This window comes from Gallinula chloropus (genome assembly GCF_964237585.1).
Source record: "Gallinula chloropus genome assembly, chromosome: 4".
Taxonomy (NCBI): domain Eukaryota; kingdom Metazoa; phylum Chordata; class Aves; order Gruiformes; family Rallidae; genus Gallinula; species Gallinula chloropus.
Window position 1 is genome coordinate 25,771,318 of NC_140088.1, and position 19,565 is coordinate 25,790,882.

A 19,565-nucleotide genomic window follows, 5' to 3' on the forward strand; every position below is an offset into this window, starting at 1 on the left:
GAAGGCATGTGCTTTAGTTTCCTTGCTTTTCCCATTTAATCTGAGATGCTTTCTGACTATTAATGATTAAGTGGTTGGTTGTTCTTCCCTGGGAAAGGTGGTATGTCAAATCATGTTGTGTCGATTTTTGGCTCTGTAGGCTACTTGGTACAATAATAACTTGGGAAGAAGAGTACCAGCATGATTCCATGCCCCAGAAGAGATTTCTGCACTTATTCAAAAGTGTTCCTTATTGTAGTTATCCTAACTGCTTTACCCGTGATCCTGTTGACCTCATAGCAGAACGTGATACAGTTCTACAGCATTTTTTTACTTGCTGGAATGCAAAAAGGGAAATCTATAACAAATGTTGGGCAGAAATCAAGGCCTAGATATCTCAGAATGCAGCTAAACTGTTTACTAGTGTGTTCATATAGTATCCAGTTAGTTATCCAGCTGACAGTAGTAAAGACCAGAAGTCACTATGATCTGATTATTCCAGTGGCTTGCATACAGTAAGAACATCTCTATTTTAAATATATTTTTTACCTTCTACAGCATGTGTGGCAAAGGTAACTGGGCAAGTTAGTAGTTTCTGTTGCAGAGACATCATGATAAAAAAAATGCTGTAACTACACTGAGTATTGATTAATTCCTATTTTTGGCACTCTCGGCACAGTAGTTAAGGAATTAATGAAACTGGAGATTAAGCTACACTCTTTCATAGAGAGGGTTCTTCAAAGTAATTTCTGAGGAATATTTATGAACTTTACTGTTACTACCTGTACTCTTCTACTTTTGTGAGAAATTAAACTTTCACCTCTAGAACTGTCAGTTTAGATTCACTCATACTTCTGAGGAAAGAGAGGAGATGGGTTAACCCCTCAGATACTTACCGTTTTCTTTTTGGGTGCTGGTTTAGTTTCTATTTCATTTTACTCTAGTTTGATGTAGGCAAGACCGAGTTTTGACCTTGCTGGGTTTCCTGGACATTCAGAAAATACCGTGAGAGGGGTTTCAGTAATGGGGGCTGTATGAACTGAGTATTTTTGAAACTGACTGCATCGTTCAGGGAATGTCAAATATTGTCTGCACAGTCACTTAATTTACTTTGCCCTCAAAATGGGCTAGGCATAAGCCAGGTGTGACGTGGGAGCGGTGTATCAGTGTTAGTGGGCCAATGCAGCCAAAATGAGAAGTCCTGCTTTAGTTTACAAGCAGGGGTATAATTATGTGCACATGTCCATGCAGATATATCTTCACATGCTAAGTGGGAACCAATTTCATGGATGTTTAGTTCAATGCCAAGATAGCAGTTACCGAGTACTGTTGCAAATCTGCACTTAACCTCTCTGCCTTGAAGTAAGAAGATGGTATTCCTATAACAAGCTACACTAGGTCATGCCCTCAATGGAATGACCAGTAGAAGAGAAGAGAATTTAGTAGGTTCTGAGGCCCTTCCAGCACATGCCTTAGTTGCTTCTGAACTTCAGAGCTCAGGGAGTCATTATGAATAGAAAACTCAAGGAATTGCTGATATACAGCTATGATTTGTATTAAAGCCTGACAGGGCAGAGCTTACTGCAGCGTGGCAGGATAACATGAGGTGACTGTAACCCTTCCCCCATATTTTGGAGCAATAGGAGGTGAAACAGGCCAAAGTTAGCAAGTGCTGATGACAAGTAATAATTACATTAGAAAAAAAATCCCCAAAGTCCCATGCTTCCTTATGTATCTCAAAGTCATGTAATATAATTTTCCGGCATGGTAAGTACTAATTGAGAAATCAGAGCTGCATAGACCACCTAATTAATTTTTTATACATATTTCAGTATTTATACTGTATACCGGATTAATTAAAACTTTAGGGCGCTGTGCATCTCAAATGACTGTTGTGACTATTGACCTGCAGGCGCTTGACGAGCCTCGTAGAGTACCTGGTTGTGGGGGTTGCCACTTATTCCAGTGGGAAGCTGAGAGTGGCAGCTGTTAGGAAGCTAACACTTGCCCAGAGATGCTACATAGTTAATATAATTATTTTGCATTCCAAGTACAGGAAAGCAACTGTGCCGGCTTTCTGACTGTGACCATTATGCTTACTACTTGGAGCTGGTGGGTAACATAAGTACCATTATACCTTCTCTCCCAGTGCAAATTTCCCTTCACTTAACCAACCACATGCATCCAGGAAAAGTTAGTGGGTTGGAGTATCCTTGAATGTGATTAGTGTGTCCCCATTAGTGCCCTGGGTCAAGAGGAGAAGACAGTGAGTAGGGTAAGGAGGAAGACAATTGTGTCACCCATCTTGAAATGCCTAAAGTATTACTTCCTTCAATTTTTGTGGCTAAGAGGGAATGGGGAAGTAGGATGTTGACAGAGGAAAGATATAGAGTAATGCTGGACAGAAGCCAGACCATACTTTGAGCAGAGCTCCAACAGTGCTACAGTTTGCTCTGAGCAGAGTAGGAGGGCAACTCCCCATGCTGGCTGCATAACGGCAGTCCATGCGACTTGGAAATGAATGATCACTTTGCTCTCAATAGGCTTCTGAAAATATTTTGTATTATGTCAGTTCTTTACCAGATGTGGAAAACAGCTCTGAAAAAGATTATGGAAAGTAGAGTCACTGAGATTGTAAATTCTATTTTAAAGGGTTTGTAGAATGATAATTTGCAGTATTTTTAAAGCATTTATTCATATTTCATTCATAAAAACATATGAAGACCATGGTTAAAATGGCTAAGAAACAACTCCTGGCTGCCTACCTTGGTCATCTCATTTTATACACAAAAATAATTTACTTGAGATTTTGCTATGCTGGCAATACAATGAAATGTGAAAATGGAGACTGTTTTCCTAGGCTGGTGGCAAAATTAGTCAGAAATGTAGCTAATATTTTGACCTTGTGCTGTAGTTGCATTGGGTCAAGTCAACAGTAACTCCTTTGAAATCAATGAAAATAAAATTAGGTAAAGCATAGCAAAGAAAACTGTGATGCTTATTGTCAGCTTGCTGGACGTCAGAACGTTCCAATTCTGTAAGATATTTGTCATCAAACAAGTTATGCTCATTGATTACAGTCGTTAATCCATATGACTAACATGATCTTAGGCTGCTGGATTTCACTGATACCCATCATTGCAATTACCATTTGGAACAGCCTTCCAGAAGTTTCTGCTATAGCAGTAAGGTGGTTTAAATTTTACGTAGCACCATAGTCTATTTTCAGTAGGCTGCTGTTCCTCTTAGCAGGTAAGAAAAGAAAGCGTACATCAAATCAGCTGTGTGCTGAGTTGACCACGTATCTTTGCATGGCAGAGGAGCTGCATGAGTCTGGTTCTAATGGAAATTCCCCAGGACTGAGTCTGTCACGTCTTCCGCATTGGATTTTACTGGTTGGAACAAGGAATCTGTACCCTTAAGATTTCTTGTAGTAATATGTGCCTCACTCTTAAATGTTGAGGGAAGGGCTGAAAGTAGTAGAAGGCAGCTGAATATTTTCAATTTGGATTTGTACTGAAGTTCTTTGCTTGTTGGGGCAACTGATTCTGTTGTGAACTGAGGATGGCAACAAGGCAGTGTTGCAGCAAATCCTGCTCAAAACAAAGGCAAAACCGAGGTAGCATCATCGGACAGGGGAGATGCTCCAGAGTATTGCTGGAGTTATTGCCAGTTACCACTATTAACATCTTCAGTTCTGATGCCTCTTCACAAACCAAATGCATGGCCTGTGTGTGAATGTGGCAGGAGTGGGCCTCCATATCCTTACTGTATCCCAACAACACCCTGAGGAGAGTTTCTCTTTCTTTGGTCTGTCAATTATGCCTGGGATGGCAGGGCCCTGGAATTTGTGATCTGTTCTATCTCTTCCAACTCTGTTTCCTGTTATTTTGTGATTCCACATAGAGTGTATGCAAGTTGCAGTTTGAGACACATGCGTGAAAAGACGGATTTTAAGTTATAATCCCCAAATGGGGAAACCATCATCAAATCAAATACTTTTTGAGCCAGATGAGGACAATCAGCTTGTGTCTTACAACTGTGTTTTGGGAAGGATGGGTAATAAAGCAACACCTTCTCCCCCTACCCCGAGTCTCACAAAAGCCAGATATCCTTTCCTCACAGCTCACAAAGCCTTCATCTGGAAAGTAAGGCCATACATCCTATAAATAAAGGCCGCTAAGCTTCATCACTTCATTCAAGACAAAAAGAAACATTTACATTATTTCTCTGTAGCAAAGCACAGTACAATTGCTCGCTGCTTTTATTCATTTGGAAATGTTGCTCAACCTGACAAATGAAACAGAAGTCTGGCATACTTTTCCATAGCTTGTAAACACCAATTTATATATAAACAACAGCAGCCAAATGTAAATAGACAGTCAGCACAGCAAGGAGATTGAAGAGATCAGTTTGCAAAACATGACAGATTTTCTTCTTCCAGCATTCTTCTCACTCCTGGTTATCAAAGGCCAGCACACACCAGTACCTAAAGCAGACCTGTTTGAACATGTTCTGCTGCCTTTTGTACAAATTTAAAAGAATGGATCCTCACGCAAGCATTCCAAATGTAGAAACAAATTTGAACAAAATTGCTACAATACATTGACTGATTTCTTGCCAAGACAGCTACTGAGAGGATTGTTGATCCATCCTTGCACTGAGAAAATGAGAGGGGGAAATATGTACCTTCTGTAATTAAAAATTCAAACCAGCCCATACCTTGCATTCTCAGTCTCCTCAAGGGAGAAAAAAGAACCTTTGCTCTGCTTTTACTTTTGCTCAGTGTCAGCAAAGTACTCCAAAGTCGAAAGAGTATTCAAGTTTTTTCTCAGTGTAATGGTACTGCTAAGGACTTAGCCATAATTTAGCGTGTTAAAAGGAGGGATGAAAAGGACAGTATTATGTTTTAATATTAAATAAATGGTGTAAGTATAAAGTTTTTTTTTCCTGTAACGAAAGAACTGTAACTAGCAGGTGAGCAACAGAACACTATGGGGTGTGGTAGAGACACTATTACATTTACTGAGAAGCCAAAAACTCTGTGTGTGTGTGTGTGTGTGTGTGCGCGCGCGTGTGTGTAAAATATCTGGCTATTTCAAACCATAGGAGCATGACAGCTGTGAAAAAGGAGTGCCCCAGGGAATTCTTTTAGAGTTTGATTTTTTCAAAAATATGTTTGACATGGAAAATGTTTTAGTACAAATAAAGCAACTGGTATTGAACTTAAAAAGTGTATGTGGAGGGGGAGGGAGAAAGAAAAGATTGCTGTGTGGAACAGGAATGAATAATTCATGATATTTAAAGAAAGAATGCCTCCAAAATGTTCTGCAAGGCAGTCCATGCTGATAACTCGGATGGTTATTTTCCCCCCCATTTAAAGCATCATTAATTCAACATCTTTGTGATTTTTTTAAAACCTTGTAAAATATTTCGAAAGAAACATTATTTAACTTAGATTAGGATCTTATTTATTCAGATAATTTCATATAAATATCAAAGAGATGAGTAGAACTATTTAACCATAAAGAGACAGATTTATTACTTTAAGAAAAGGATCTAGGGTTTTTTGTTGCCCCTTTTATTCTTTCTTTCTTTTTTTTTTTAAGAAAAAAACCCCACAACATCATTGCAAACTAAAATCAACATCATGGAAGGGGGAAAATAAGCGGAGATATTTTGAACATTACTCCATAGGACACCAGTACAATGTAGTGTTAGTGAATGCATTGTAGCAGAGCCCCATATGCAATCAGAATCCAATTGTTACTGGACTGTGTACAAGGGCATACTGTGCTCAATGGTCTGATGAGGTATTATGGATATGATGCAAAGAGACCTTGTGGATTAGACATGTACAATTTATTAAAAAATGTGAAACAACTGAGAATTTAAACTCAGCTGAATACAATGACACTTCAGGTGATATAAAGGGAGAGTTCTGAGGAATCCAGTGACTGCAAAGGCTTCAGTTATTTATTTGAAGGGATGATTGGAAAAAATAATAAATGTAAGTCTTGGAATGTCCTGATTATATTATTTTGGATTTCTGTATTTATGCCTCATTGCTACATTCTGTTTTCAGTGTGGGAAAGTCCACATAAACCAGACCGATTATTGTAAATCTCAGAAATTTACGGAGGAGCATCCTGTTAAAATGTAGCCTATAGATAGTACCTAACACTGGCTTTAAGTAGTTTGAGCTAAAGTGATATTCCATTAAATCATAGTTACTGTGTAATTTATCTGTCACTGTATTCATTTTTATATTACAGATCACACTGTTAAATTATTTCAGCCTTCCTTAATCCTATACATCGATTAAGTGTCCCAGTGGCACTGTGTGATGCATTTTGTCAGTGGCTTAGAAGTGGGAACACCCATAGATGCTGTAAGATGTAATGCTTACTATGAATGCTTATTTTGGATCAATGGTATCTCTTGTTTTCTGGAGTATTTGTTGTCCCCTCAATGAAGAGGGCAGACATTTTCAGTTTCCAGTGATCAGAATGCAGATATTTTAATGTTTGAATCTTCATCTCACTGAACAACTATGTAATCTATCAACTTCAATAGGGCCCCAGAGCTAAGAGAAAGTTAAAATTCTATTTTAAGCTATTTTTAAAAGTGATTACATTTTGGTTTTCTCTATGGTTACCTTAAAGGATGTGTCTGAAGATAGAACATCAAAGCAAAATGACAAACAACTTTAACTTGTATTGAGCCAACTAGGTAGCTTTCCCAGGAAAGAGCCACTACATACTGAAATCACCCTGCATTAAACAGCGTTGGAATTTCTTGAGTTATAAAAAATTTCTCCCATATTAAGAAACATGTGGCGACAACAGTTTTTCTCTTTTGGGAACCAGTGGGATATCTTGTCTGTGTGGCTGTGGCCTTAAGGCCCATTTTGAACATGCCTGATTTGAACATTTGCTTTTGAAAATTAAAATCACGAGTATCACATTTATGTTTTGCCAGTTTGCCTACCAGCTATCTGCTAACAAAAAAGTTCCAGGGGAGCGTGGCAAGTCCGTGCCCAGTGAAGCCTTTTGTTTTCGCAGATGTTTAGGCTTAGAGGAGTGCTGTGGAGCACAGGCAATCCTAGGTCCATGTTTGCACTTGTCTGATGCTATTCTCTGCTCATTGTCTGAACCTGCACGCATTGTTCTCCCGACAGGTGATAACTACCCTGTGCAGTTCATTCCATCAACAATGGCAGCTGCTGCTGCTTCTGGACTCAGCCCTTTACAGCTCCAGGTATGTGCCAGAACAAAAAAATGTGGGATCCAAGCCAACATTTTAGGGGAAAACTGCTAACCAGCTGTATGCTAAATAATAGTCTGAATGTTAAATAATTTTTGAGCACAGCCCAGGAGGATTAACACCTTATGTACTTACACTACTGCAAATACAGCAATGTGCGGCCAACCTTGATACTGTGAGTGAAAGACATTGTTCTGTGTGGTTTATATCATTGGAGTTAGTGGTGGTTTTTAAATTATATGACCAGTTGATGGGAGATATGTTCAAAGACCTTTTTGTACTTCATTTTCATTTAGCCTTTCCCCTGTAGCTGCAATGTACTACCTTTATTTGGAGCAGGAAGTGTATGAAAACAAATATGTGCTATTGGGTTTTTTTCTTTTTTTCAGACAGTGTGGTGCTGACAATGCAATAAATTGCAAACTCATTTAGCTTCTGTTTTTAGGTAATCTCAACCTTGCTGTGCATTAAGCTGGTCAGATGCCAAGCATGGTCAGGAGCCTTGGCTTGGTCATTTATTTATTTTTGGCATATATAGAATGAAGTGTTGCGAAAGAAAGATTTATGTGCCATATTATTAGCTAGCTTTTTGTGGCAAGAAGTTTTTAATTTCACAAGAAAAGACACAACAATGTCATAAATAATGAAGAAACAGTCAAAAGCTTTCAGAGTTAAAATGTGTGGAAAGGAAGTGACAGTGAACATGAGAGGAAAGGCCATTAAAGATGCATGTAACTATTTGCAAGTAAACCTTTGAAACCCCTGTTTGAGTTAGGTTAGAGTTGGGTTCAGATGGGAAGTAGGAATAAATTGTGCCTAGAGTAGCAAAGTGCTGCTATGTTAATATCTGAATATCTACTTTGCTTACCCTTCTGCAATTATATTGTTTTCTAAATTAATTAAAATTAATTAAAAAGAGGATTAAAAATCATCTTATCTTTACCCAATGCTGATATACTTCTTGCCAAGTTAACTTAGGATAAATCAGAATGAGACCAGAACTCACTGTTCACTGATGGTCCAGAACTGGTGAAAAAGACCCCTTGAGCTTATGCCTGACCTAACCTACAATCCAAACTTGAAAAGAGAATACCCTGATACTGCAGGGTAAGATCTCCCAAAATTATTTTTGGGTCATGATAGTATTATGTTAAGACTCTACTTTGGACAGGCTTCAAAACAAAGTGTAGTTTCTCACTAGGGAAAATAGCAGGTATTTTTTGGAAATCTGTATTTGGATACTTATTGATACAAAAGTAAAGTTAGCTTTAGTTGAGAAAATACTTCAGAAATCAGCATTGTGAATAGATTGTTTTTTCTACCTTTGAAATGCAGTACGACAAATAGTGAGCCTACACAAGACTGTAAGTCAGGGAAGGATAAAAACTGTTCAACTGTAAATGAAACAGGATCACATACATTCCTGATTCTTGAATTTTGCATGATCCATTTGTAGCTTGACCCACAGATCTGTTTGCACATCAGCCTTGATCAGAACCTACAGCAATAGTGCAATTTCATAAATCTGCAGAAATGATAGACTGAGCTGTTAAACATGACAAGCGCAATTAGAGAGAAAAGAACACAACCCGCAAAGAAAGTGGTGATAATAAATTCAGAAACGTTTGAGTGCTTGAGGGGCCAGGTTTTCCCTTCAGATACATTTGGCATAAAATAGGCTTTTTTATTCTTGTTACCCCCCTTTCTATTTGATTTGACTTTTACCTTTATGGGATTTCAAAAACCTTTAATATTTCCTGGTCGCAAGAGTTTAAGTAATAGAGTACTTAACCTTCAGTTGATATCTGCTCATCTGATTGGCAAATTGGCTGAACTAAATTTTATTTACTCTTACTATTAATATTCTCTTTGTATAAATTCCCAAAGTGTTCCCTAAATGAACACTTATTTGGGTGTGTTCATTGAAGGGAATTTGTTTTTATACCTGATGCGTCATGGAGCCTGTTAGGGGTGTAGCATTTCAGCTCATTTTTCCATCTTTGCTTCCCTTCCCCCTTCTTTCTCTGTTTTGCTTCCTTTCTTCCTTGCACCCCACCCACTTATTTATTTATGTGAATGCTGTGACCATGGTATCTGAGTATTTCCCAAGTACTTAAAATTACTGATCACAAATCTAATCTCTGTTCCTTTCAGCCAGTGGGAGAAATAGGGAATTCGTTTGCAGGTTTGGTTTTGTTTCTACATGTGAACTTGTGTGTGATATCAGTGTTTGGAGAACTTGGAGCCGGAAAGCTATTTCAATTAAAAAAGCTTTGCAGTAGCACTAACTTTTCAATCTTATCAAGGCATTATTTTTATTTCCAAATTTATATTCTATATTCTATATCCAGCTGCAGTGAAAATTCTGTCAGCTTCAAGTTTATAACCTCTTCTCTTTTTTCACTTATGTTTTTTGGGACGATCATGCTTCAGGTAGGAGCTAGCAGGAATTCTGTGTTCTCATCTTTCAGTGTATTAGGACAACTTCTGTGGAAGCTGAGAATCTAATAGTACAGAAAGCAATTTACTGGCAGGTACATTGTGTAACAATTGCAATTATTCCACAGAGGCTGTTTCTCCAGAGAGCAATTTTTAATTAATGATTTGCTCATCTTACTGAAGCTATTTAGCACATTGATACTTAATATATTTTCCCTGAATTGTATGTCTGAGTTCACCGGTGGGTTATATACCTGTATGGGTTAAAACCTTTATTGAAATCATATCTAGGTATTTCTCAGGTAGCTAATTTCACTTTCATGGGCCTTGCTTGAAAAAAAAAAGTCAAAATAAATAAATAAATTTGTCCTTTAGCAACAGACCTTTGACTCTTAAGATTTTGCATTACATTGATCAGCTAGTCGTAAAATACCATTAATATTCAGCTGTAGCTTTCAATATCCTGCAAGAAAATAGTAATTACCACACATTTATGCTAGTCTGTGTTCCTGAAGTGTTGGCTTGCTCTAGTTTGGGTTGACATCATACTGATGATGGTGTTGATGGTGTTGTTGAACAAGGGACCTAAAACTGTTCCACAATTCCCACTGGCAGGTCAGCCATATCACACCAGTTTCCTCAACATCTTGGCTAAGATAAGACCAACCCTTGTTAGGACTCTCAACGTGAGGGAGGGTCTTGCTGATGAGGGAATGGTTCTCTAGATAATGGTATAAGAAGGACCAGACTGTATCTGTTCACCCCTCCAGCTTCAAACAGCTGAGTGAATCCTGTCAAATCAACCTTGTGCTAAATAGTTTACAGATATAGTCCCAAATGCACCTGTAGCAGGTACGCATAGTGTGAACCAGTTCTGATATATGTGTGTAATAGAAGCATGTTGCTTTAATTAGTCCGCGTGAGCAGTAAAACTTGTCAATCATTTTCTCTTTGCTCCTTTTTTTATATCTATCTATCTATCTATCTCTGGAGTTTCTTCCCTTTCCTGTTTCCCTGATTTTTTTCCTAGTTATCATGATTGCACTGATATTGACTGATTCTAGATATGTGTGCCCAGTCATCTTGCTAAATGAGAGAACCTCATCATGAAATGGGTTTTCCCAGCTCTCATGGTGCTGGTAGCAGAAATCTAGTTACTGGGAAATTTTGGTGGTGGCAGGGATACCACCTTATATGTCCTTACTTTCAAACATGAAATGTTACTATACACTCTTTATTGTCTAAAAAAACCCTCTGCCTTCTTTCTTAGATATTTCTACAAAGCAGTGTACGTGGTAAATAAGGAAATGTTGCAACTCTCTCAACCACGACTGATAAACTGTTGATAGAAATGAAAACACTACAATGATGCTAGCTGGAGTTATTCCTAAACAAAGTGAGCTCTAGGAAAAAAAGCAAAACAAAAAAGCTTTAGTTCATAACTCTTTCCCCAAACTATTTGTTTAATTTGTCCTTCAAAATTTATCACTTATAACACTAATGAACCTTGGCGAGTCTTAACTATAGTTGCAGCTGTGTTCTTGAAGATTGAAGTTTTCATAATCCGTAAAAAATATAATTAAATTTTAACTAAACACATATTTTTCTATTTTTTTTCTCCCATCCCATCTTATTCCTCCATACTCTTCTAATTGCAGACAATGTAAATGACCTTTCTTTATACCGCTGGGTGCGGATCAAGTGTGCTGCTGAAGCATTGCATAGCTTGCCTCAGGGGCACAATATTGGTAGAGGGAAGGCCAAAGAATGCTATTTTTAGTTGAACAGTTCAGCAGATGGAGGCATGAATACTCATATATCTGAAGGTTGAGGGGTTTGAACCATTAATTTTGATAATGTATTTAACCCTGGGAACAATCAGAAACTGTAACTCTAAGGTTACAATGCTTTTGACCTTTAGAGAACAGAGGGCATGCAGTACAGTAAACAATATATTACATTTCTACTTATTCCAATTCTCTCACACATATAAATTTCAGGACATAGTTGACATTTGCTTTCCTCAGCTATTTTAGTGCTGGTCCTTAAAGTAAGTCAAGAAGAATGTGCAGGAAAGAGGCCAATGTAATGCGACAGTCATGTAAATATGGCCTTTAAATAGCTAAGATGTTAAATGTGGCCTTTTATGAAGAAATATTATTCTCAGGAACTAGAATCTTCGTGACTTATTATTTCAATGAAAAAGTTGTTTTAGTGGACCGCTGCTCATACGGAGTTTTCTCTATATGTTGTAACCTTAAAGCAATTTTTTAGTGGGCTAATGTGATCTGATAGTGATAGCTCACACTGGAGGTGATTTGGTCCCACTCTGGTACCACATCATGCAAAGTGATGTACCTGCCTTATGTCTTATTAAATGATGCATGCTCCTCTTCAACAAATATAGCAGTTAAATATCACGCAGCTTAAGTATTTCTAATTAAAATATCTCCATGTGTCAGCATATTGGTAATGTATTATTTTAATCCATTTATTTTGTTTATGAAACAGTGACATATGTTTAGATTGTGAAATATATGAGCCTTAAAAATCACTTTATTGAAGAAAATTAATTTCTACAATGCTGTCTCAGTAATGTGTTCACTCACCCAGTCAGTCACTGGCAGGGCTGCCAGTCTTAATGTTGGTTAGACACAGTTTAACAGTTTTATCTGACATAACACTCTCGGATGTAGGCAATAATAATTTTTTCAAATGCAAAAACCACGGGGTTTTCCTTTTTTCTTTTTTTTTTCTTTTTTTTTTTAACACAGCGAAGAGTGGGGATTGGGAAAACGTGAAAGAGATTTGGTGAGACCAATCAAAATTAAAACCAGCTAGTTACCTTTTCAAAGTTAGACACTGTAATTTGTTTGTCAGCGGGTAGATGTTTGGGTCAGCAGTGTGAGTGAGTGACTGTCAGCGGGAATTCCTACAAGACAAGTAATTTCCCTCAATGTATTACTGACAGATTGCTCACTTCTTCGAATCACTAGAGAAAACAAACTTAATATTGTTACAGGCAGAGTTTCTGTCTTCATTAGCCTTATAGAATGATTTTATCTAGCATTCAAAGACTACTGAGCTCTAGGTGGGCATATTTTAACGGAATGTTCCTTATTATGTTACAGTGAATAGTGGCCTAAATTAAGGGAATGGTGTGTGCAAATTTCAGTATATGGAAGTAGTAAATTAAATATTTTGGTCCTTTTCTTATGTAGAAATTTAGGTTGTAGGAGAGGAAGGGAAGAGGTTGAAAGAAGATTTTATTAGGGGTCTGAGAAATCATGCAAGCCCTTTAATGAAAATAAAATTAAAAAGATGCCAACCTTGCAATACTTAGGAAAAATTTAATTAAAATCAATGAAATAGTTATACTTGTGCCTTTCTCTACTTGAATGTTTATGTCTCTGTATGTAATACCAGTGTTATCAAGTTGAATTATATCAGTAGCAGTATCAATGAAAATGATGTCATTGAGTCAATATTTTACTACATGACCTTCTTTCTTTGCAGAATTTCTTAATACTCCATCTTCTCCTACTCCTCCTCAACCTCAGCCCTGAATTATTTGGCAAAGTTATTTTTATCAGGAAAAGACAGCCCTTCAAAACTGAGATTTTTGAAGTAAGATATCAATTCTGATGAATTTTTGGCCAGAAGGCCATTACTCTCCCAGTAACAGCATTCCTGGTCAAATGCGAGGGAGTGTCCCATTTACTTTAAGTTAGTAAAAAAGGGCAGACAAACAAAACCATCAGCTAGAGTAATCAGTGTGGTACAGCAGCATTGCAACTGCAAGACCCTTTTCTCACCCATTTAATGCCCTGCATCTCCGATGTCTGCTTTAGACAGCATGTCTTTGTTACTCTCATTCTTGCTTAATGGAACAGTGTCACATTCTTCAATTAAAAATTTATAGGAATGATTAAGAAAAAGACTTTCTGTAATCCATAGCAGTTCCAGTTCTTGTCTTGGATGTGAGAAGCCTAGGTCTGGTCCTGGGCTTGTGTTTCCCCCTGTTTCAGGAAGGATGCTAGCACACAGACTGTCACCCAGTCTGGCATAGCTCCCTGTTTCTGTTCCCTTCAGATGACTCGCCCCTTCTCTGCCTTGTGAAGTGCTCCTGTCCTGCGCCTGCCCTCTTCTCCCAAGAGGCAAGACTTTTCAATCTGGCAGCTAGGGATCAGGGTCCTGGCACGATTCCCATCTTTTACACCTTTAGATCTTACCAAGCAGAACAGCTGCCTTCCAGGCCCATATGCTGTGTTCCAGAGAGCATTTACCATTGAGATCATAAATGGCACAGACATAAACTCACTTATCAGGAAACTTGTATGTTTAAAAGGATGTCATCCGTATAGCCTGGATTGCAGGAGGTTTCCTGTGTCTCTTCAGTCTGTATCAAGGCAGAAGCTTGAGCCCAAGTGACTGAAGGAGGCTGAGCCCCCAGCGTCAACAAGACGTTCTCACTGCCTTAACCACTGGCTGCCCCTCACTGAAAGCCCAGGCTCTGTTTTAAAATAATTGTGCTTTGCAAAGCTCCCTCTCTGGGGTATATATTCACTCAGAAGCCAGTAAGAAGCAAATAAGCTACTGCTGCATTTACTGACAGAGCACCAGAGGCACCAGTACTACAGAGTGCCATCAGGGGACGAGCACAGTTTTTAAAGCTCTTTTAAAACTGTGGCATCCCTTTGGGGAATAGGCTGGCTGTGAGGCATACTCTGAGCTGGCAGTTGGATTCCTTCAAGCTTTCTAGAAATATATATGGTGTATGCCTTACAGGAATTAGCTGCAAGTGAATATGTTTCTGGGATTTTATTATACTTCTGATAACCATAGAGCAAGCTGCTAATTTGGCTACAAATTACAAACATGAAGGATTTTTTCCTGTGAAGGTGTTAACATGTTCGAATGTTTAGGAATTTAGCAGCAATCAGATTAAAGACAAAAATGCCTTTTAAGTCGGGTCTATACACAAAGGAAAATAATACACTTCTGTATCATCACTCTTTTCCAACTAATTGCTACAGAAAAAGAACACTTAATAACTCAACTTTCATCTGAATAAAAATGTCTAAGAATCAGGATGGTTAGATGGGAGCTTCTAGGTGTAGACATACAGTCACACATGCTTAAAAGTAGCAGAAGGATTCCTTTAAAGGTGCAGGTGGATATCATCTCCTGTCGTATTTCAGAGGGTCCTTGATTGTAAGAGTATTTCCTCCCACTGACCCAGTTCAGAAAGAAAGGGAAATTCATAGAAGATGAGAGAGAACTCATCAAATCAGTGTGTAGATATTGCTATCACTGTGTAGAGTCTATTTAGATGATGAAACAGGAATGGTATTGCCTCCAATACCTTGCTTGTCTAAGGTGTGTTGTATTTGGTCTGTAATGTTTTCAGAATCCAAATGATTGAGAAACTTGGAAAGTGTCCTAACTCGTGGTTAAGTATTGGAATTGTCTGACTGTTCTTAAGACTCAGCATGAAGGCTGCTTATGGCTGTGGGGCACAACAGAAGGTTTGCATATTGGTCCTGAGAAAAAAGAGAACGGAGGGAGGAGGATCTTAAGGAACACAGGAGGAGAAACACATCATGTTTAAATGTCTGTTTTAAGGGTTTATTCAAGACTTAAAGGAATCATTCACAAAATCTGGTGACGTCAACACAATTGAGGACATATTATGGTGTTGTGCATGCATTACAGCAAATAGCTAAGCATGAAAACAAATGAAGAAGTATTGCAGGTGCAGGAATAGTGAGGTAAAGTCCTTTCAGAAAAGTTGCATGAATTGTCCTACGTACTAGAAACATAACAAGTCACCAGATTTAACTAGTCTACAGCTTTATTACATAACACATCTGTGAAGTCCTGCTGAAATATCATCCCACCCACAGCACTTCAGAAAGCATGGCAGGCTAATGCAAATTCACATTTGCTTGTGTAAAATACATCAGCTTACAATGAATTTGTAATAGTAAATTCCCAGTTACCTGGTTTGTAGGTGCAAATATAAAATTTTTTAGATTTCATTTTTATAAGCCCATTTAAATAAATTTTGCATAATTTTGTGTGCACTTCCTTTAAGGAAATTATTTCATTTCCCTTGAAGGTGCATGAAAGTTCTAAATATACTGTAAAAGATCAGTGTGAGAGATCTGCTAAGCAGCCTGTAAAACACAATTATTTCTACTGCTTTAAAATACCTGTTAAAGTGGGCTTGTTTTCTGCTTCACAAAGAAAACATTTCAGTGTTTTCTGCATTTAAATATACATTTTAAGTATGTTGACTTATCAGGTAACACAGCAGGCTGAACAGGGACAAACCATTTTTAATGGTATGTTAATTGACTGGGATGCTAGAGATGCACCTGAGTGACTTTTTTCCCAGATGTGCCCCAGCTGACTGATAAAGCTTCTCCTGATCAGTAGAGCCAGTATATATTTATTATATCCCTGTCTTTCGTCCATTTTTGTTTGTGAAAAAAATAGAATGGCTGCAAGCTAGCACATGCACTGCCTGTGTCTCTTGCAGAAGTAGGAAAACAGTACAGCTTCGAACCCCAAGCAGCACTTTCAAGAATTCAGCTCTTAGAGCTGCCTTGGCATCTTCTCACAAGGTGGTGTTTCAGACATGGGAATTGAGAGAGGTAGTTTAAGTGGGACTATTCCTTTTCCCTGACTTGCATCCATATATTATTGGGATGGTGTCTTATTATTCTGTCATGGAAGACTGTAGAAATTTAATTGTGGTACTTTTCCCTCTCGGTATGATTAGCAGTGGTAGGTGAGCTTTCAGTTTTCTTCTTCTGTGTCTGTACAGTTCTGGACAGGAAAATACTGCAATCATTAGATTTGGCAATTTCTCCATTTACGTGGTCAGACAGTGAATAAACAACCTATGCCAGATTTAAAGAAATATTTATAGAGATTTATTGCCATTTTTTTTTTTTCTGTGTCCTCATTTCTTTTTCTTATGCCTCCAGTTCTCTGTCTGCTGCCAGGTTGATAACCCCAGAAGGGCTACACTGGAAGCAGCAATTGCACAAACATCTTCTGTCCTGAACTGATTTCATCCCCTGTAGGATCAGGAGAATGGTTATGTTTTTAGACCCCTTCAACTAAGTTAATCTACATTACTGGCAATTGTACCAGTGACATGGACATGTGCTTACTAGGAAACTCATTCACCAACTCATTTTACACAGCTCAACAAGCAGTTACTCATAATTGCTTGTAATCCTGCTGACATGAGCCTGAATGAAACTCCTGACTTCTCTCACAAAGCCCATCTATGTGTTAATACTTTTTAAAAATAAATACGTGAAATTCTGAAATGCAGAATTTGATAAGCTTTGATAGCTATCATCTGTTCAGCAACCTTACTGTAATTAATTGCTTTTCAATCATATAATTTTATTTCCCTTATCACAAGTGTTCTCTTTAAGCAGCTCCTCCTTTTTACACCGGCTTAGTCCAGAACACATTTCTACACATGAAGTGTGTGAAACTGTCTGAATTCATGAGTTAACTGCTCTTCATATAGACCTCTCGCATTCAATGTTAAAGAAACTTTATAGCAGCAGTAAGGAATAAAACCCTGATTTTTGGGAGAGCTTCTAAAAGAATATCAGAAAACATTTTAAATTCTTTTTATGAATAATTTGATTTATAGTGTCACCAGAGAAGGTAATATTATGATAGCAGAAAGTGAATGCAAAAATTATACTCCTATGCAACCATCTAGCTATATTTTAATATTTTCCTGATAGATCTGGAGATATATATATATTTAATAGGTGCTTATTTCTTTTCCTTGGATACAGGAGGAGGAGGAGTTTAAAATACTAGAGCCTTTATTTGCAGGTATCTTTGCGGCTGTGCTTCCTGGTCCTTGCTTGCTTTCCTAGTTGAGCTTGGTACTCTGTTAACTTTAGTGCTATCCACAATTTTGATGAGGTAGTATTTATGCTATAAAAAAGCCGAAAGGAAATTCTAATGGAGGCAAACAAGAAAATCACATAAAGATTTATCTTCAACATTTCACATTTTTTGTCAAATAACATTATACACTGGAAACTCCAAATTACTTTTTCAAGCAAATGCTGTGGTTGTGGCTTGCTTTCTACCAAAGGTATTTAGGCTTAAATGAGATTATATTTTATTTACCAGTTTACTTCTATTTCAAATACATAGTAGTTTTAAGCAGAGCGTGTCACAAATATTTTGTAAAATCATAAAAAGTTAACAAATTTTTGCCAGTTTCCAAGCTGCGTAGTACAACATATAATCTCTGAGACTCACAAAGATAAGTCGATTGTGTGCTTTCCTGTGCATGGTAAATATCAGGAGATTTGTGATTAAAAAGTAGCATATCAGCAAACTGACAGCGTGTCGTGGTTTTGCCCTGGCTGGAGGCCAGATGTCCACCAAAGTCAGTCTCTTACTCCCCTTAGTTGGACAGGGGAGAATATATATATATATATATATATATATATATATATATATATAAAGAGGCTCAGGAGTCAAAATAAGGACAGGCAGAGATCAATCTGTCATCAACGTGGGCAAAACAGACTCAACACAAAGTGAAGAAGAGAAAAACTACTCTACTTTATTACACTACACTACAAAGAACAGTGAAGAAACCGGAATTGAGAGCACAACCAGATCTTAAAACACTTTTCCCCCACCATTCCCTTCTTAGTAGACTTTAGTCAGGATTATGCTCCCTTCTTCCCCCCTACTCGCAGCACAGGGAGGGGCAGGGACTGGGGAAGATGGGGTTCTCAGTAGCACCTTCCCCTCACCCCTCCATTCTAAGCAGACTTCCCTTTAGCCATGATCTTGCTCCCTTCTTCCCCCTGCTCGCAGTACAGGAGTGCAGGGACTGGGAGAAAATGAGGTTCTCGGTTACTTCTTCATGAGCTGTTTTCCAGATCTAAAGGCACCTCTAAGTTTCCCCCGCTCTCTTCTTAGCAGACTTCACTCTAGTCATGATTTCACTCCCTTCTTCCCCCTGCTCGCAGGACAGGGGGGCAGGGACTGGGAGGTGGGGGCTTCGGTCAGTCCCTTGCAAGTTGGTTCCCTTCTCGGACGGGGTGGGGGTGGGGAGGGCATTCATTCCACACCCTCCCCCTGCTGCACCATGGGGTCTCACCCACAGGAGATAGTCCTCCAAAACCTTCTGCAACTTGAATCCTTTCCCCAGGGCTTTATCTATTCACCAGCTGCCCTGGTGTGGGTCACTACTATGGTGGGCAGTCATAAATCACAATGCCTCTCAGTCCCAATCCTCTGTGGGGTCCCCAGCCTCCCCCGAACAAACCTGTTCCGGTGCAAATCTCTCTCTCACTCGTCTCTGTATCTCTGTTCCTCTCCATGGCTGCAAGTGCTGGAAGGGGTTTGTTCCAACGTAGGGTCACAGCATCTTCTCTGTGTCTCCACCTGCTCCCTCCAGCGTGGAGCCCCTCCATGGGCTGCAGGTGGGGTCTCTGCCTTTTCCATGGGTTTCTCCATGGGCTGCAGGGGCATCTTTCTCTCTGGCACCTGGGCCGCCTCCTCCCCCGCCCTTTCCCAGCCTTGGTGTCTGCACAGCTCGTTACATCTTCTCGCTCCCTTCTCCGGTGGCAAAATGCAGCTGCCTCCGGGTTGTTTTCTCCTATATATGATTCTCAGAGGCACTATGACTTCCTCTCAGGCTGCGACTTTGGCCTTGAATTGCTCGTTGTTTATAGTTTAGGCTGGCAGAAAACTCTAACTGCTGCTTAAAGAAAACTTCTCAGCAGCACAGCCTCACAAAACTGCAACACAGTGTTAAATGATGGAATGCAAATCTTTGTGCTTGGGAGAAAGATTTTATTAATGTTTGT

General features: G+C 38.7%; 1 protein-coding gene across 2 annotated transcripts in view; it reads left to right on the forward strand.

The window, feature by feature from the left end:
• SOX6 (SRY-box transcription factor 6) overlaps positions 1-19,565 on the forward strand; it is a 238,176-nt gene that overhangs the window by 144,211 nt on the left and 74,400 nt on the right. For both annotated transcript variants that reach the window (XM_084263308.1, XM_084263307.1), the window contains exon 8: positions 7,160-7,239. In XM_084263308.1, the coding sequence (XP_084119434.1) occupies positions 7,160-7,239 (80 nt within the window). The remainder of the gene's footprint in view (positions 1-7,159; positions 7,240-19,565) is intronic.